Genomic DNA, 16,290 nt, shown 5'->3' with positions numbered 1-16,290 from the left:
GAACTTGTGCTACCTGTATGACTTCTATTTTTTTTTTCCATTTTTTGGAGTGCTGGGGATTAGACCCAGGCCCTCACACATGTCAGGCAAATGCTCTACCACTGAGTTACATCCGGAGCCCTTTTTAAAAAATTAATTTTGAGACTGGTCTTGCTAAATTACCTAGGCTGGCCTCAAACTTGTGATCTTCCCAACTAGCTTGGATTATAGGCATGTGCCACTGCACTTGCCATTGTATGATTTCTTGATTAGTGTTGTCCCTGAATTAAATTCTTCTCAATGTTTTTTATTTGAAAGGTTTTCTCATGCTGCCTGAATTAGACAGGTGATTTTGAAGCAGTGGATCCCATGAGGAGTGTTAGGGATCCTGGTTAGGGGAGAATAGAGTAGGAAAGGGAGATCAGAGGCACAAAAGACAGACTTTGCCCAGTTCACAATTTAGCTTGCAGTTTGACCCGTTCATAGCCACCCGTTTGTTTTGTTCATGTGTCATATAAGGGATGGCACCATTTAGTAATGCCTTCCTAGTGTTGCGTTAGTTGCCTGACCTCTTAAATGTCAGTGGTAGGGATGCTCAGTTTGCTAGAACTTGGTTGGAGTCCTTGCACTCTAGCAAGTGGTTATAACACATAAGTTCACAATTTCCTCAGAAGATGAGCAGCATGGTAGAAAGCACTGAGTGGAGAAGAGAAAACCTTCGAGTACGAGCAGACTTGGAGCCCTGACACCAAGTTCTGCCTTCTAGAGAGGATTCACCTTCTTTGCACTTCTGCTCCCTCAATGATTTGCATGTTCAGTGAATCTTCATCAAGTGACTGTCATTGAGTTAGAAAGAGAAATGGAGAGAACAGTTCCTGCCTTCAAGATGTCCTTATGTAGTAGAGAAGACAAAGAGAAACCCTGACAGGGACATTCCATCTGCATAGAGGGGGTTAGAGACTTAGATAAGGTGATAAATGCATGAGTTCTGAACATGGTTCCTTTGGGAATTCATTGACTTCAGCACTGAGAACTCTAGATTCTGCCTGGGAAAATGAGACCACACATAAAAACCCTATATATTTTCAGAGGATTCTCTGAGTCCCTGAAGCCCATCCATGAACTCCAGCTCAGGACCCTTGTAAAGTATATGCTCATAAAGTAGCAGGGACATGCTGCCCTGGAGAATGCCAGTAGTCGCCTCACAGGATGACTTGGGAAAGGAGTCTTTCCATTATCTCTGAAAACGGAAAATCAAGAAAGTATTTGTAACAATTCCTGCAGGAAGGAGAAATCCCTCCATGATCACTTTTCTTGGTAGTGCTAGTGATATGTGAAAGCGAATACAGTCAGAAGCTTGACTCAGGACAGCACAGGCTAGGACCTGCTAAACCACAAGTATCAAGTTTTCATCTTACCTTTTTATTAAAAAAAAAAAAAGTCAGTATTTTTATAACTTTATAACTCTATAGGTATTTTCTTCCTAAAAAATAAGTCTGTTGTTCATGTGAATAAATGAAAGAAACAAATTACATGTTTGATTTAGGAGTATAAAAGCTGGTCATGATCATGGAAGTTAATCTGAGTCAGAGGAAGGCACTGGTTCCATTATGCATTTGGAATTCATAGGCAGGATGGCAGCGTAACCAAACAGAAAATAAATCAGAGCCGTTCATCCAAAGAATGGAACAAAGATGAGGACCAGGGAAAACTTGGAAGTCTCGTCTGTTTTCATGCTCCTGATTGGCCCTGTTCAGAGTCCTGGGGTTCTGTGAGCAAATGGCTTTCCCTGCTTTCAGCTGAGGGCACCTGTTTATCTTTGTGCTTCCTCTTCGCCCACCTTCCCACTCATCCCAAATAATGGCCCTATAGGCAAAGCTGTGAAGGATCCATCTGGCCAGTTGTTGGATTCCTTGTTTCTCCTACCATCCCCTCAAGAGATTAGGGACAAGAACTGGTTTCTACAGATCTACCGGCTAAAGGGTGTGTTGGAAGGAGGCGCATGTACACACCAGGGCTCAGCACCATGGGCAGAGGCAAGAAAGAACATTTTGCTCCTGTGATTGCCGGCCCATTCCCACTTCACCCTGGATGTCATTATCACACCTACCACAACCCCTCCTCCCTTGAGCTAGGTGCCATTTTACCCCCGGATGTTCTCCCACTGTCCTGGGTAGTTTTGTTGTCTGGCTCCTACCTCACCATCTCCAGCCCCATTCCTGGCCATCACTGACAGGAATGTTCTGTGTGTAGCTCTCATCACCATGACATGGGAATGTGTTTTATGCTTAACACCATAATTGCTGTCTTCATTATCACTGCGTACCAATGGCAGGGCAGTCTCTGGTACTTTTTCAATGCCCTCCAGCTAAAGACCACCAGTTGGGTTTATTGCTTGTTGGAGTGAGGATCTTGACCCTCAAACCAGGGGGAACCATGGGGCATCTCCGCAGGAGGGTGCTAGAAGAAAGCACTTGTAAGATTTGGGTGTGTATTAGGTGAGCTTGGGAACCCTTAAGGAAGTGAGATTTTGCTCTGGACTAGATGCTGTTAAGAAGCAGGGATAACTTCAGGACTGAATATGGTACTCAATCTTACCCTCACCTTGGAGGGCAGAGTAGGGCAAAGCTACAGCTGTCACTGAAAAAAGAACAGTCACTCACATTATTTGGGCTTTTGAGTATATTGTGGGATGGACCATGTTCATGCCTGTCTATGTTCAGATATGATTGCTGAGTGGCTGTGTTTTTGTCCTGTGTCCTATCATGGTCACACAGTGGTTTAGTCTGGTGTTGATTCTCTACTAAATTACTATCAACAGAATACCAAGTCCTAACTACTAGTGCCAGGCCAGCTTCCAGCTGTCAGGATCTGAAAATATAGGGAAGAAAACACAAAAGTTGGGTTTTTTCCCCCTATTCTCTCACTCAGCAACCTACTCAGACTTATGACCAAATATGCCGGAGTTTCCCCCATACTCCAAGCAGGGATTCTGCAATGAACACCAGCTCATTGATGTCCTGCAGTGGAGCTGGGTTCTGACACTGTATACCTGGAGACAGCATCAGATCCCACAGGTTGAGAGCCGAGTCCTCCAAGGCTGCCTCCAACTTTTGATGCCAGTTACAAGCTTCAGGATGCCTGTGCTTCTGACCTATTGGCTATAAACTGGGGTGCCTACAATCCCCTCACTGGATTCAATCAATTTTCTAGAGTGGCTCATATAAATCAGGAGAACATGCTTACTAGTTTATTGTAAAGGATCTTTTAAAGAATATGAATGAGCAGTCAGGTGAAAATATGCACAGGACAAGGTCTGGAAGGGTCCCCAGCACAGGAGCATCCTCCCCTGAGGAGTTGAGATGCACCACCTTCCTGGAATATGGGTGAATTTCTGTTTGCCTTCCTAGAAGCCCCTTGAACTCGGTCCTTCTGGGGTTTTCTGGAGGCTTCCTTATGTAGGTATAATTAATTAAGTCATTGACCATTGATGACCAACTCCATCTTCAGCCCTTCCCCTCCTCTGAGGTAGAGGCTGTGGCTGTGAGTCCCAGCCCTCTGAGTTGATGGTTGGTGCCCTTGGCAAACAGCCCCCCATGGTGTGGTTATTTAGGGACTTTCCCAAATGTACCTCATTAACATAAACTCTGGAAGTATTCTGGAGCTGCTTTTGGAACCAAGGACAAAAGGCCACCAAATACTTTAATTAAAGATATTCTTAGAGTTGCCCTCAAACAGGAAATTATAAAGGTGAACAGGAGCTGTAAGTCAGAAACCATGGAAAAGATTCAAGACATGTGTATCTCACAGGGCGGTTCCTTTCTTCCTCTTCACCACTCAGATCTGCTCTACTTCAGGCATTGGCTCCTCAAGGCCTGCACTGAAGCCCCCATGAGGAGTGGTCCCCAGCCCCTCAGAGTTCACAACTCAACAACACTTTCCGCAGCCAGACAGAGGCCCTGTGGTGATGAGGTCTTTCCCTGAAGTGCTCCAGCCCCTCCATCATCTCTCCCTCTCCTTCACCAGTCCAGGGTGGCCCCTCCATCTGTTTTCCTCTCAGGCTCCTGAGCTCTTAAAGCAGAAAGTCATCAAACCAGGTTTTGTAGCCTCAGCAGTCTGCAAAGCTGCATGGCAATCCTTTTTTCATAACTAGTTTATCTCTTGTTACGCACCCTGAAGCCACTTTTCCAGTAATGTCCTCTTTGGGCCACCAATTTCACCTCACCCCTTTTAGAAGATGCCTCAGTTCCCACTCTACCAAGAGGATAGGGGCCCTCATGCGATCAACCTCAGCTTCCTTATTCCCTAACCTACATCCTCAGCTTTCTGAAAGGAAGACATCTGTCCCTTTTCTAGCCTGATCCTCCACTTGTGTTCCTCATTCTGTCAGCTCTTCCCTCTGTCCCCTTCCCACCTCAGTGCTTTCCCCATCTGCACCACCCCCTTTCCTCTATAATGAAACCCCCAGAGGCTGTTCCACCTCTGTTCCCGTCCTCCTTGGTCCACTCTGCCTTAACACTTGCTCTTCCCCTTCTTGACCTAAAGGGATCCCCTCCTCGCCTTTTCTTAGGTTAACTGTCTTGGTCAACTTTACAAGGTCAGGCAATCTTTTTCCTTACTGACTTGTCTTGGTTTTGTTCTTTGTAGTCTCAAAAACAAGAGGTTTTCCCTGGGACTCTGATATTCTTGCCCTTTACCCTTCACCTCGCTCTCTTTTTTCTTCTAACTGCCTACTAAACATCTCCCGCATGGTGTCTTATCAGTACTAAAACATCAGCTGTCTGAAACAGACTGCTCCGTCTTCCCATAAGCAATCTTCTGCACATCTTTTTCTCATTTGGTGGCGTTCCCATTCTCTTGATCACCATAGTTTTTCTTCAACTGCCAAATCCTGAGGGTTCTACCTTTTCCTTTTTTTTTTTCTTGCAATTGGAAACATTCTAGTATGCTCACCAAACTATGCTTAGGTTGCCATGGAATATATTAACTTAGTTAAGAACAGGGTACTTTTCTTACTCATCTGGGCCTGCCACATGGTATCCATCACCATGGACGTCCTATCTAAAGGAGGCCCTTTCTATTTGTTGACTTAATGACTGTCGATTAAGTGGGGTTTTCTTTTTTTGTTTAGTTTGGGTTTTTGTTTATTTGTTTGGAACTGGGGATTGAAGCCGGGGGAACTGAAATGCATCCCCAGTCCTTTTTGTATTTTTTTATTTTGAAACAGGGTCTTACTAAGTTGCTGGGGCTGACCTCAAACTTGCAATCCTCTTGCCTCAGTCTCCCAAGTTGCTGGGATTACAGGGGTGCACTACCACACCTGACTCCATTAAGTGTTTTAACATTTTTCATACATTTCATGAAGTATTTGTCATTGAACATATTTTCCACGATAGCTCTCTTAGTACTTTTACTCTTAACAAAGCAAGCACCAGAATAAAATTTCATACCCAGAACCTCAATTATGGTACTTCTGCCCTTTTTCAACATGAGAAATTTTTTAAGGGTATATGGGTCATTAGCATTCATTTAACTTTCCTTCCTCAGAGCTCGACATAATGCATAGGATTATTATGTTTTCATGGCAATTTTTTGATAACTTACATCTCCCTTCATTCATTGATTTTTCTGCTTTTTCTCTTCTTTATTTTTAACAGGTTTTCAAAATAGAACCTATTACAATGACATAAGGTGCTATTGATAGTACATCAGTCTGATTCAGCTAATGCCCTGCCCAGTAGAGTATGGCTGCTGTGCACAGCCATGTAATACACGTCAGTTGCACAGACATTAGAGAAGCCCTCCCATCCATATGTATGCACGTGGCCTGCGGAAGTTAATAATGCCATATATCACGTGCGTGTAGAATGTAAAACGTACTTCGGAATGACAACAGTCATATAAAATGAATATTGGCTCACGACTAGAGGAAACCCAGGGAAAGATTTTTATCCTTTCAAATCACACAATTATTTGTCTGTGGGTTTTAGTATCCCAGACCTTCATTCCTTTTTTTTTTTTCCTTTCTGGTCAATATATGCCTTTCTCTCTAGCCACTTTATTTTACTTCAGCCACATGGATAACAAAAGAACTGCTTCAGAGAAATGAAAGATAGCAATTACACATTGGTATTCATGTTACGGGAGTCACACTGCCGTCCTCAGGGAGTTGAACAATGAATATCCAACATTAATTGCCACAGAAACTGTGCGTCTGACCTTGCTGAAATGTAATACATCAGTTTTACATAGTAAAATTATTTGCCACTAAAAGATTTTCAAAGAATCATCATAAAATTAAACTACTGTTTAGAATGACCAATACTGATTGTTTTTAAGAAAATCTGTGAGGATTTAAATGACTGGATCACTGCATTTCTTAAAAATCAGAACACCAGGAGTTAAAATCACAATATTATTGATTTGATTGGTAATTATGACAAGATTAGTGCCTTTCTATTCTTATAAAAGGTGAATAAATCATTGGTATCCCTGATTGGCCTATAGAAGCAATTAATAAGGCAAAATGGATATGGCACTTTCTGGCCATCAGGGGTGGGGATAACCTCCTTTAGGTTTGTACCTGATTAATAGGATTTTTCTGTCAATAGCAGAAACATGCTAAAAATCTTAACCCATGTTCAAAAAGGTGGCATCATTTTTAAGGTGAAACCTACATACTTTTACCTTTTTTTCAAATCATCAAAAGTATAGAAGTTAGGTTTTCTTACATGCATCTTCATGATTCTCTGTCCTGGGCTATCTTATCCTTCCTGGGTATTGCACATTGGGAGTTTCACACTAAACCCTCTGGAAGTGTTCATCGCTCAGAGTTGTGTCCACACTGCTGGGTCAGCAGGGAGCGTCCTCTGCAACTGAGCCACGTCAGCGGGCCACACTGGCTCTGGGCTGTGGAAGCTGTGTATGCAGAAATGAATGATGGTTCAGCCTTCTCTCCTTTTAAAAAGGGACTGAGGTGAAGAAAGTCAGTGCAGCCACCCATGACATCCAAATTTCAGCCTCGATAAGATTCTAACTAAAGATCCATTTTTGGTTTTATGCTGGCAAAACAAGCACATGATAAATTTGAAGACCATCTGGGGCGGGAGGGGGGACTATCTGAATGATTAAATGGGTAGTTTTCAAGTAAGGCTGTGCTCATTCTTTAGTGTTTAAATAATGTATATTTTTATATGATTTCCACGATATTTTAAAGAGTGTTTAAAAACATTAACCAGGTAAAAGAGAAGTCATATGCAGTTAGTATGTTGTGCTTTTTTAAACTTTGAATTTTGTGTTCTCTAATTCAAATTGTTCCGATAGTTTAAATGAACTCTTTGAATCCAAACTCTCATCCTACCTATTTCTTTTAAGGTATTTGTGTCGCTCTACTGCTTTATGTTTCTATGGAACTTGAGTTGTTAGGGTCGGGCAAACGTTGGAGGAAAGGACCACCAAGAGACTATCTCATGCAAAAGCAAAGGGGTTTATTGGACCAGCATGCTGGGGCTCAGAGCTCTCCTGAGAGAAGCTGGAGCCCTGAGCACAGCTTAAGCAGAGTTTTTAAGCAGTGTTTAAACAGGGAAGTTCATATGGCAGTTAGGGTGCGAAGTTAGGGTGCGAGGGTGGGATTGTTACAAAATGACCATTACAGAATAATCATGCGTTTTGTCAGGGGGTGTTGGATCAGGGTACATTTTGACATAAGTAACTGTTTTTAACATAAGTTTCGGGTTCCAGGAAAACAGAACTTAAACTTACAGAAAAGCAAAACTTAAATTTAACCTTTACAGAGTCTGGATTCTGTATATTAGAGGGAGACTCTTGGCCCTACTCCTGATTTCTTCCAAATCTTTAAAGAAATGGTGCTGTAAAGCTAGCACATGCAACTCTAGTTAGCTCCTTCTTAATTTTCTCTTCTTCTTTCCCTCTCCCATCCATCACTCCTGTCCACAATTAAAGCAAGATGATGAAGTGACGACTGTTCAGGTTAAAGAGCAAGACCAGACCGTCCTGCTGCTGAGGAAAGTGCGCTGCTGTGGCCCTGCCCCCACCGCTGGGAGTGCGGAGAGCGATTGGAGGTGAGAGTTTCCCCTGCAGCCGAGCAGGCACGCGCTCGCTCCCAGTTTCCTTCCCTGCTGCCTTCCCTTCCCCTCGCTCCATCTCACTCGCTCTCTGCCTCCTCTACCCTCCCCTCCCTCTCTTTTCTCTCCGCCTCTCGCCTCACCAGTTCTAGCTGACTGCAGAGCTCTTAGCAGCCAGATGGACTCAGTTCCCAGTGAAAGGACAGGGATGGCAAGATCTTTTAGCATTTAGGGGATGCCTTTGTTAGTAACCGTTCACAATGGGCAGCTCCCGGCTGAGAGTCTTTAACCCTCATCTAGAGAGGAAAGATTCAGCGGTGCTCTCAGACCGAGAGCTGCCCTTGCCTACCTTCGATGTGCCTTATTTCAAATACATCGACGAAGAGGATGAGGATGATGAATGGAGCAGCCGCTCGCAGTCTTCCACCGAGGATGACTCAGTGGACTCTCTGCTCTCTGACAGATACGTGGTGGTGTCGGGAACCCCAGAGAAGATCTTGGAGCACCTTTTGAATGACTTGCACCTGGAGGAAGTCCAGGACAAAGAAACAGGTAAGGCAAGGGGTGTCTCCTGCTTCCAGACTTGCAGGAAGCTGCTGATGCCCTTGTCAGTATCCTTAGGGGCGAGGCTCCCACTGTTGGCTGAAACCAGGTGGGATGAAATAGCATATGCTTTGTGTGCCTCCCCCTTTGCCCTGTGCTGTTTTGTTTAAATCCAGTAAATGGACACATGTAGTTCCCAAGCAGCTGCCTGGGAAGTAACTGTACAAAGAACATGATATGAAGGGGGATGTTCTTATTTCTTTGGTAATTTTTACTAAATCTTACCTAAAGGCAACTGGCAAAAGGCCAGTGTTCTATAGCCCTTGTGCAGTGGAAAGAAATACAAGGGGAGGAAGGTTAGCAGACATTTACCTGGTGTGTAGGAGATGCTGAACTGGGGGCAGCAGCTTCCCTGCTGAAATGTCAACAATTACTGAAACTACTCAGCAGCTATATGCTCAGCAGCAACTTCTGCTTTTTTTCCAAGTGGTTTACAAACTGCTGCTCAGAGCAAGCCCTGGGGTGCAGAAAATGATACTCAGCTTTCCAGACTAGAAACTATAATTCACTAGAGCCTTATTGATCAGACTTGTCCTTTTTTATTCGACCTGAGAGAAAAATACCCATTTAGCTTTTTCATCCATGCACTTTTGAAAACACTACTACTCCATTTATAAAATGATTTCCCCATAATTTCCTTTATCAGGGCAGGGAGAGCACTTGCTTCTCTGATGCAGAATTTGCAATTTGTTCCAGCCTGGAGCAGTTATTCCAGTGAATGGGACTCTGGTGTTGGCCTGAATTTTACAACTTGATCCCCTCACTAAAATGCACTTTTTGTGGCTACCATAGCACCTGTGACACCCATACTTTGCAAAACCAATTGCATCAAGAAAAGAGAGCTGCAGGTTGTATTAGTACAAAATATCTACTTAGGTTTTTACCATGCAGAAGGGATGGTAAAATACAGTCTCCTTGAATCCCTGTAGTTTTTTTGTTTGTTTGTGGAAGGGAAAAGGGTTACTGAGGATTGAACCCTGGGCCTAGACAAGCACTCTTACCACTGAGCTACCTCCCCAGTCCTATTTTTTTTTTTATTTTGAAACAAGGTGTCACTGTGTTGTCCAGGCTGGCCTCAAACTTGAGATACTCCTGCCTCAGCCTCCTGAGTACAGCAAAGACTATAGTTGTGTGCACCATGCCCAGCATCAGTAGTTTTGTTTGAACATGAGTGATGGCTAGATCTATATTACATTACAAAGGTCAATAAGAGAAGCAATGTGTGAAATATGTGAATGGGTTTTTAAAAAAAAAGCAAGTGATTCAATCACATATCCTACAATAATGTTATTGTCAATTTCAAAATTCAAATGAATATTTGGCATTTAATTGGGAAAATCAATAGCTCTCCCTTATATACAACAAAATAAGCTAAAAGAAAAGTATTGTTGTGGCACTTTCTGGGTTGTTTTGTATGTCTGCACATTAATATTTCATGCATTTAAGCACTATTCCCATGTTCTGCTTCATCAGGCACAATTATCATGGAACTGGGCATACTTTCCCACATAATGACTGCCAGACTACTTTACACAGGTGGTTTGCACTTAAAAGGCAGGAAGTTGCCTGTCATGGAAAGAGAACAGTATACTTTAAATGTGGTAGAGCTTTGGAGGTGTTGGATGCTTTCTGCTGCTTAGTATCATAAGTATAGAAATTATTTAATTTGAATTCTTTTTTTCTTACTACTTGTCATTAGTTTGTGTTCTCTCTCTCCACCCCACCTTGCCCATTTCTTTGAGGTGCTAAAGATGAAAACCAGGACCTGGTGCAAGTTAGACAGGTGCTCTACCACTGAGCTGTACCCTCAGCCCATCCTCTTTACTTTTGAGAAAAATGGCCCAGGTGCTCACTAACAGGTTGGCCATTTAACAGGGAATGTCTTATCACCTTTATTACTGTTACTAATGCCAGCAATTGCTTCCTGTTGGGAATGGGGATGCACATGGTGTCTAGTGATTTTTATTCTCAATTATACCAACCCTGAGGTCAAATATTTCACTTTGGCCACCTGCACACAAAGCAGAGGATCAGGACTCAGTGATTTGACCCACACAGCCCTGACCTAAGTAGAGCAGGAGGGGGCTAGTCAGGGTCAGTCCCACCTGATTGCTGCTCATTTCCTTAGACATTGAGGGGTAGACACACATGAAACTTCAGTTTTATAGAGATATTGGAGAGTAAAAATAATAGCAACTTTCCTCCCATCAAAGGAGAATTTGATAAAAAGGAAAAAGTCAACTTTGGAGAGAGTTATGTGCATAGAAAAGGGACACCTAAGTGGAAGTCTCATGTAGCTTTTCAAAACTTTAAGCTTGGAGAAAATACAACTGAAAAGCTATCATGTAGCTTTTTGTTGATAAAATTTTAGAAAACAAAATTTTGCATGTACATTGAAGAAAAGTGCTTATTCATTTGCACTAGTTAGAATACTAAATGAATGGTATATTTCAAGTCATTGAGGCCCCTTACCATTGACTGAGGTGAGTTCTAGTTCTTTATCTTGGGGGTGGCCGGCAGGCTCATTATCAGAGGCCTGTGTGTGCAAGAGCCTAATCGAGCTGCATAAACCATATGGAAGACAGATGGAGGGAAATGAGAAGGGGCTGCAATAAAAGCCTGCAGCAGCATTTTTATGTTCCTGAGCGCCCCTTTTAGTGAGGTAGAGCCATATGGGGCCAGGGGAGCCATATGGTGGCCCCTCCACATGGCCCTGGTGGCAATGAGGAGGAAAGTATACATGGGAAGAAATAAATGGTCCTAGAAGCTGGGATAAGCCTGTTCTGGATTCTTACATTCCAACATTCCTGTACCCACCAGAGACTGGGGAAGACAACCAAGAAAGAGATGTTATTTTCCCTTCTGTTTCCCACAAAAGGCACTTAGTTGTGAAAATGTAGGCCCAGACCCCAATAGAGGAGGTCTTCTATGATCACACAGGACAATTGATATTAATATACAAGTAGAAAAGTTTACTGAATTGAATGGAATCAAAAGATGCATGCCAGACTTTTGAGATAAAGTGTTTATTTCTGTTGCTACTTGAATTGAGAATAGAATAGAAACAATTCAATAATTCATACAGTACTCTACCGCCAAATCAAGCTGAGTTTTAAAGGCAAAAATTGTTATAGGGATGCTGAAAAGCAGCCTACTAATGACTTTTATAAATGATTTGACATCCACCTACCATACCTACTTTCAAGCCCATCTGCAGACTTTGCCTTCCTGGTAGTACCAGGCACAGGGAGTCCTCCAGGGATACCTGTGGAATGAAGAGTGAGCGAGTCCCTCTAAACTCTTAAATAGAAGAAAGGAGAATGCTGGTAGGGAACAGGTAAACCAACCAAGCATTTAGATCTTCCTTTGCAACCAACTTTGAAATCTTCTTTCGTCTAGTACTTTCTCTTCTGTTTACTCATTTAGCAATAATACTTACAAATAGCAAACAGCACTAAAATTCTTTATAATCTAAACTTTTGAGCATTTTTTTCCTTTCTACCATATAGTTCTTCATTTTTTTTGAAATGGAAAAACTGAAACTGACCATTAGATGTTTATTTGTGAATGTAGAAAATGATTGAAGTTGTTGTCAAAGATTTCCCTTTTCTTTCAGGGTTCAGGTTCTGACTTGAAACACTTTAGATTGTTAGAGAAAAATGAAGCAGTTTCTGCAGCTCTATCTTTTATCTTCTCAGAAATAGGGCAGGCATCATCGGGGCACTCTCGGCCCACGAGAATTACAGGGAAGGCAAGACTGAAAAAAAACAGGAAGCTGTGAGTAGAGGGGCTGCAGGGAGGAAGGTGCCCGATGAGAACCAGCCAGCTCTTCCCAGGGGTCCCAGTGGTGTCCCCCTTGACACCTTTTCCCTTCCCTGGAGAGGATAAGTATGTGTGGCTTAGAAATGCTTCTGTAGAAAATAATGAGTTCTGTTTTAAAGCAGGGGGGAAGCTGTATCTGATTGATTATATAGAGAAAAACCTTAATACTGATCTTTCTTTTTGAGTATGTGTTGTGATGAGTCTGCCTTAGGAAAAACACAAGACGAAATGTTATTTTCCATTTCCTATTCTCATTTTCTAATTCCTTACTCATCTTTTCGAAGAAAATGCACTTGTGATGATAGGCTTCCAAGGAAAACAAGCAAGCAGAGTGAACAAGATAGTCAGAATAGGGAAAGCCTGTGACTGGTTCTCATTAAGCCTGACCTGATTTCTTTAAGGTATGGCTGCTTTTTTTTTTTTAATCGTTCTGTATATTCTATATTCTATTAATGTGTCCTGGTGTAGACATGTCTGCACAATCTGCCTTGATTGTTCCATGGGTGCCTCAGCGTCGATGGTTCACTTTTAGCAGCAAGTATTAGGTAGAGCATGTAGTTGAACAAGTGAATCCCTCCCTGCTCCTTTAAGGCTGTAGTTCTGTGGCAGGGCCTGCTTTATAGTATGGAAGTGTCTCCCTTGATAGGGAGAGTCCAGAAGTTTTTGGTGGCCAGCCTGGTGGCTTTTTTGAGCTTTGCACTAGCAGAATTTTGAATAAAGCTAGGACAGATGCCTCATTTTCTCTTAACATTTTATCTCCACCCCTGACAGCACCAGGCCCATAATAAGCCCTTGATATGTGGTTTTTATGGGAGAAAATTAAGAATTCTTTTCTTCTGATCATTGGAAAGATAGAACACAATTTAAGTGATCTCCTTCCTTGCTTGACTTTTAGGATGGAACAGAGCTTCCTCACTCAAGTCATGAAACCATTATAACCCTGTAACAGCAGTCCCTGTTGCAGGACTAAAACTGTTTGAGGGTAGGTAGAGAAAATTTTAGGTAATGGTAAGTCTTTCTATGGTCTTATGCAATTGATACATACTTTAAATTGTCTTGTATTTATATATTTTCTTTTTATTTTATACCCTCCCCCAAGATGCTGGGGACTGAGCCAACGGCCTCGTGCATGCTAGGCAGTGGCATTACCGCGGAGCAATACCTCCATTCCCTTTTGTTTTTATTTATATCATCATATAACAAACTGACCTGTGTAGCTATCTGTGGCTGCACATGAGCAGCACCAGGGCACTTTTAAACACATCCCAATATCCAAAGATTCTGACACAGTGGGCTTGAATAGGGCCCAAGTCTTCCTAGCTTTGACAGCTTCCCAGGTGATGCTAACATGGGACCAGGTTTGAAAACCTCTAAAATAGAACATTGACTGTATCTATTTCACTTCCATCTTTTAAAACACCTGCTGTAGGTTTCTAATGTTTTTACATGTACCCTTGCCTCTAAGAGTTAGGGCCATGATTTTCTCTCTCCTTCTCCCCCTTCCAATCTCCTCTCCAGGACTCCATGTCCAGCAGCATGTCTACTGATCCCTGGAATCTCTGCATTCTGAAAAGTTTGCAATTCACAAACTGCACTGCTTGTCCTTCTACTATAGTAGTTTTGAGGAAAGGACAAACCTAGAGGCCACACAGCTGTTTGGCTTCTCAGCTCTTGGAATGAGGTGATAATTTAGTGAATGCAACCCATTTGGACTTTACAAGGGTTCTGTTGTCCTACAGAAATCACTGGGTGGCCCTTTGGTCTCATGGCCAAGAATGCTTACTTCTCTTGGAAATAATGTTTCAAGAAAGGAGCAAACACATATAAACAGAGTAGAAAAGGGACTGAAATGAGCTTCTAAAGCTGAGAGTCCCAGATCTGTGCTCCATTAATAAACCAGCCTAAGACCTCAAGCAAGTCATAAGTGAAATGATCTCTGAGGTGTCTTTCATCACTAAGACTCTTGGCTTCAAAGGGTTCTGTGCCCTTTTTTTTTTTCTTCTTCAAAATATGTCAGAAAGCCACAGAATTCTAGATCCAACGGAGACCTGAGAATGCATGTGGATGACCTCCAGAATCTTCTGGTCATTTTAGGGTAAAAGCACCATGATTTAGCCATCTCATGAGAACTGAGGAAATTAGGACTGACTTCATGATACTTCATTTTGCTGTTGCAGTTTTTCAGCCTCATGGAGCAGTTAGAATGCTGATGGGGTATTGAGCTTGGAATCCAAGGCTCAGTGGCCATACATGGTGGTGATTTAAGTGTGTTTGTATATAACCCTGTCCAATGGGAAACTTTTAAAGTTCCTTTGAGAAATTATGCCATAACATTTCTGAAGAACAGCTTTGATTTATCAGCAGCTAGTAAATTCCATTTGCAGAGTTTTATTACCGAGTCATTTTGGGATATTCAGAAATAGTCTATTGCAAGAGAAAAGCTGCAGTTTTCCCCCAGTTAAGAAATATACTACATCATATCTCTTGTACTTTCAACTTTACAGACTACTATAAAAAACATAACAGTGCACTTTTAATTTTTGAGTAGTCTCTATATGCACCTGAATGAATACTTTAGAAAACTCTATTTCCTTCCTTCTATATATAAATATCTTTGACTTAGTACTAGGTAGGACCATTCTAAATGCTAAGGATACAATGGAAAACAATAGACAAATACCTTATCTTCATGGAAGCTTATCTTCTAGGGAAGGGAATTAGAAAATAAATAATAAATGAAAAATACTGCATATTCTAAGATAAATGCTAAGTAGCCAATATTATTACAGACACTAGTTTAGGATAATTACACTCCTGTGCCCTCAAAAAAAAGATCATTATCTTGATTAGGATAAAGATTTTGCAAGTGTAGAAATAAGTCAAAACTAATTAAACCGTGTGTTTTAAATCAGGTTTATTTTGTGTCAAATATAGTTCAATAAAACTTTTTTAAATGAAAAATTATGTTGGCAACAAGATAACTTAATGTATTTAAAGTATTTTAGGAATTAACTTGAAATAAAGCTAAGAGCCAAAAGAAATAGACTAAATTAAAATAAAAGAAATAACATAGGAGAAATAAAAGAAATGTAAAGTATGTACAATTGCCCCAAGTTAGTAAATAGCTGCTGTTAGTGCTGCAGAATCTATGCACATGGAAATGTTTGATAAGGATATCAGCCTTTTACTATCTTAAACTGTGAAAAAAAAAAGCTTTCTTCAAAATGAATAACTGAACTGGGATGCACTGAAGGTCTTTTCAGCTTTATGAACCTGTCACTTTTAAATATTAGGTTAATTTTGCTTGCATACATACTAATAAAAAAAAATCAGTGGAAGACTGAATTCATTTGCACAAACTCCAGCTGCCCTGGGTATGCCTGACATGCAGATGATGAGCACCACTGCTCAGCAAAGGCCTGTTTTCCACATAAGCAAAGACTCAAGCAGCTATACATGATGACAGAACTCCCCGAAATGCTGTCAAGAGAGAACTGCAATAAAAGTGCCCAATTCGAATATGGTTTCTACTTTGCCCTGTCATGTTCATGTTGTGGTTTTTGTTGGGTCTGTTGTGATCTGGTTTTTTGGCAGTTCCCTTAGCTTCTCTCCTGATGACTAATGTGGAGAATGTAATGTGTTTGTCAACCATAATAGAAGCATTGGGAGACTTTATAAATTTATGTTGACAAAGTGAGGAGATAATTAGAGCTGGGTTGAAATGTTCTTTTCATTTGTCTCGTTTTTAAAAGCAGAGGTCCCAGACTGAATGATATTTGAGACAGGCCCCTTCCAGAACTGA

At 41.6% G+C, this 16,290-nt stretch overlaps 1 protein-coding gene across 5 annotated transcripts in view; it reads left to right on the top strand.

The window, feature by feature from the left end:
- Positions 1-16,290, top strand: part of Rapgef5 (Rap guanine nucleotide exchange factor 5) — a 238,850-nt gene that overhangs the window by 158,646 nt on the left and 63,914 nt on the right. For all 5 annotated transcript variants that reach the window (XM_046463507.2, XM_058585344.1, XM_046463504.2 and 2 more), the window contains 2 exons: positions 7,942-8,060; positions 8,527-8,615. In XM_046463507.2, coding sequence (XP_046319463.2) covers positions 7,942-8,060; positions 8,527-8,615 — 208 coding nt within the window. The remainder of the gene's footprint in view (positions 1-7,941; positions 8,061-8,526; positions 8,616-16,290) is intronic.

Source organism: Marmota monax, unplaced genomic scaffold (genome assembly GCF_021218885.2).
Source record: "Marmota monax isolate L192 unplaced genomic scaffold, Marmota_monax_Labrador192_F-V1.1 WCK01_AAM20220418_F8-fsc00057, whole genome shotgun sequence".
In the NCBI taxonomy this organism is placed as follows: domain Eukaryota; kingdom Metazoa; phylum Chordata; class Mammalia; order Rodentia; family Sciuridae; genus Marmota; species Marmota monax.
This window is presented reverse-complemented; position numbering and strand designations above follow the sequence as displayed.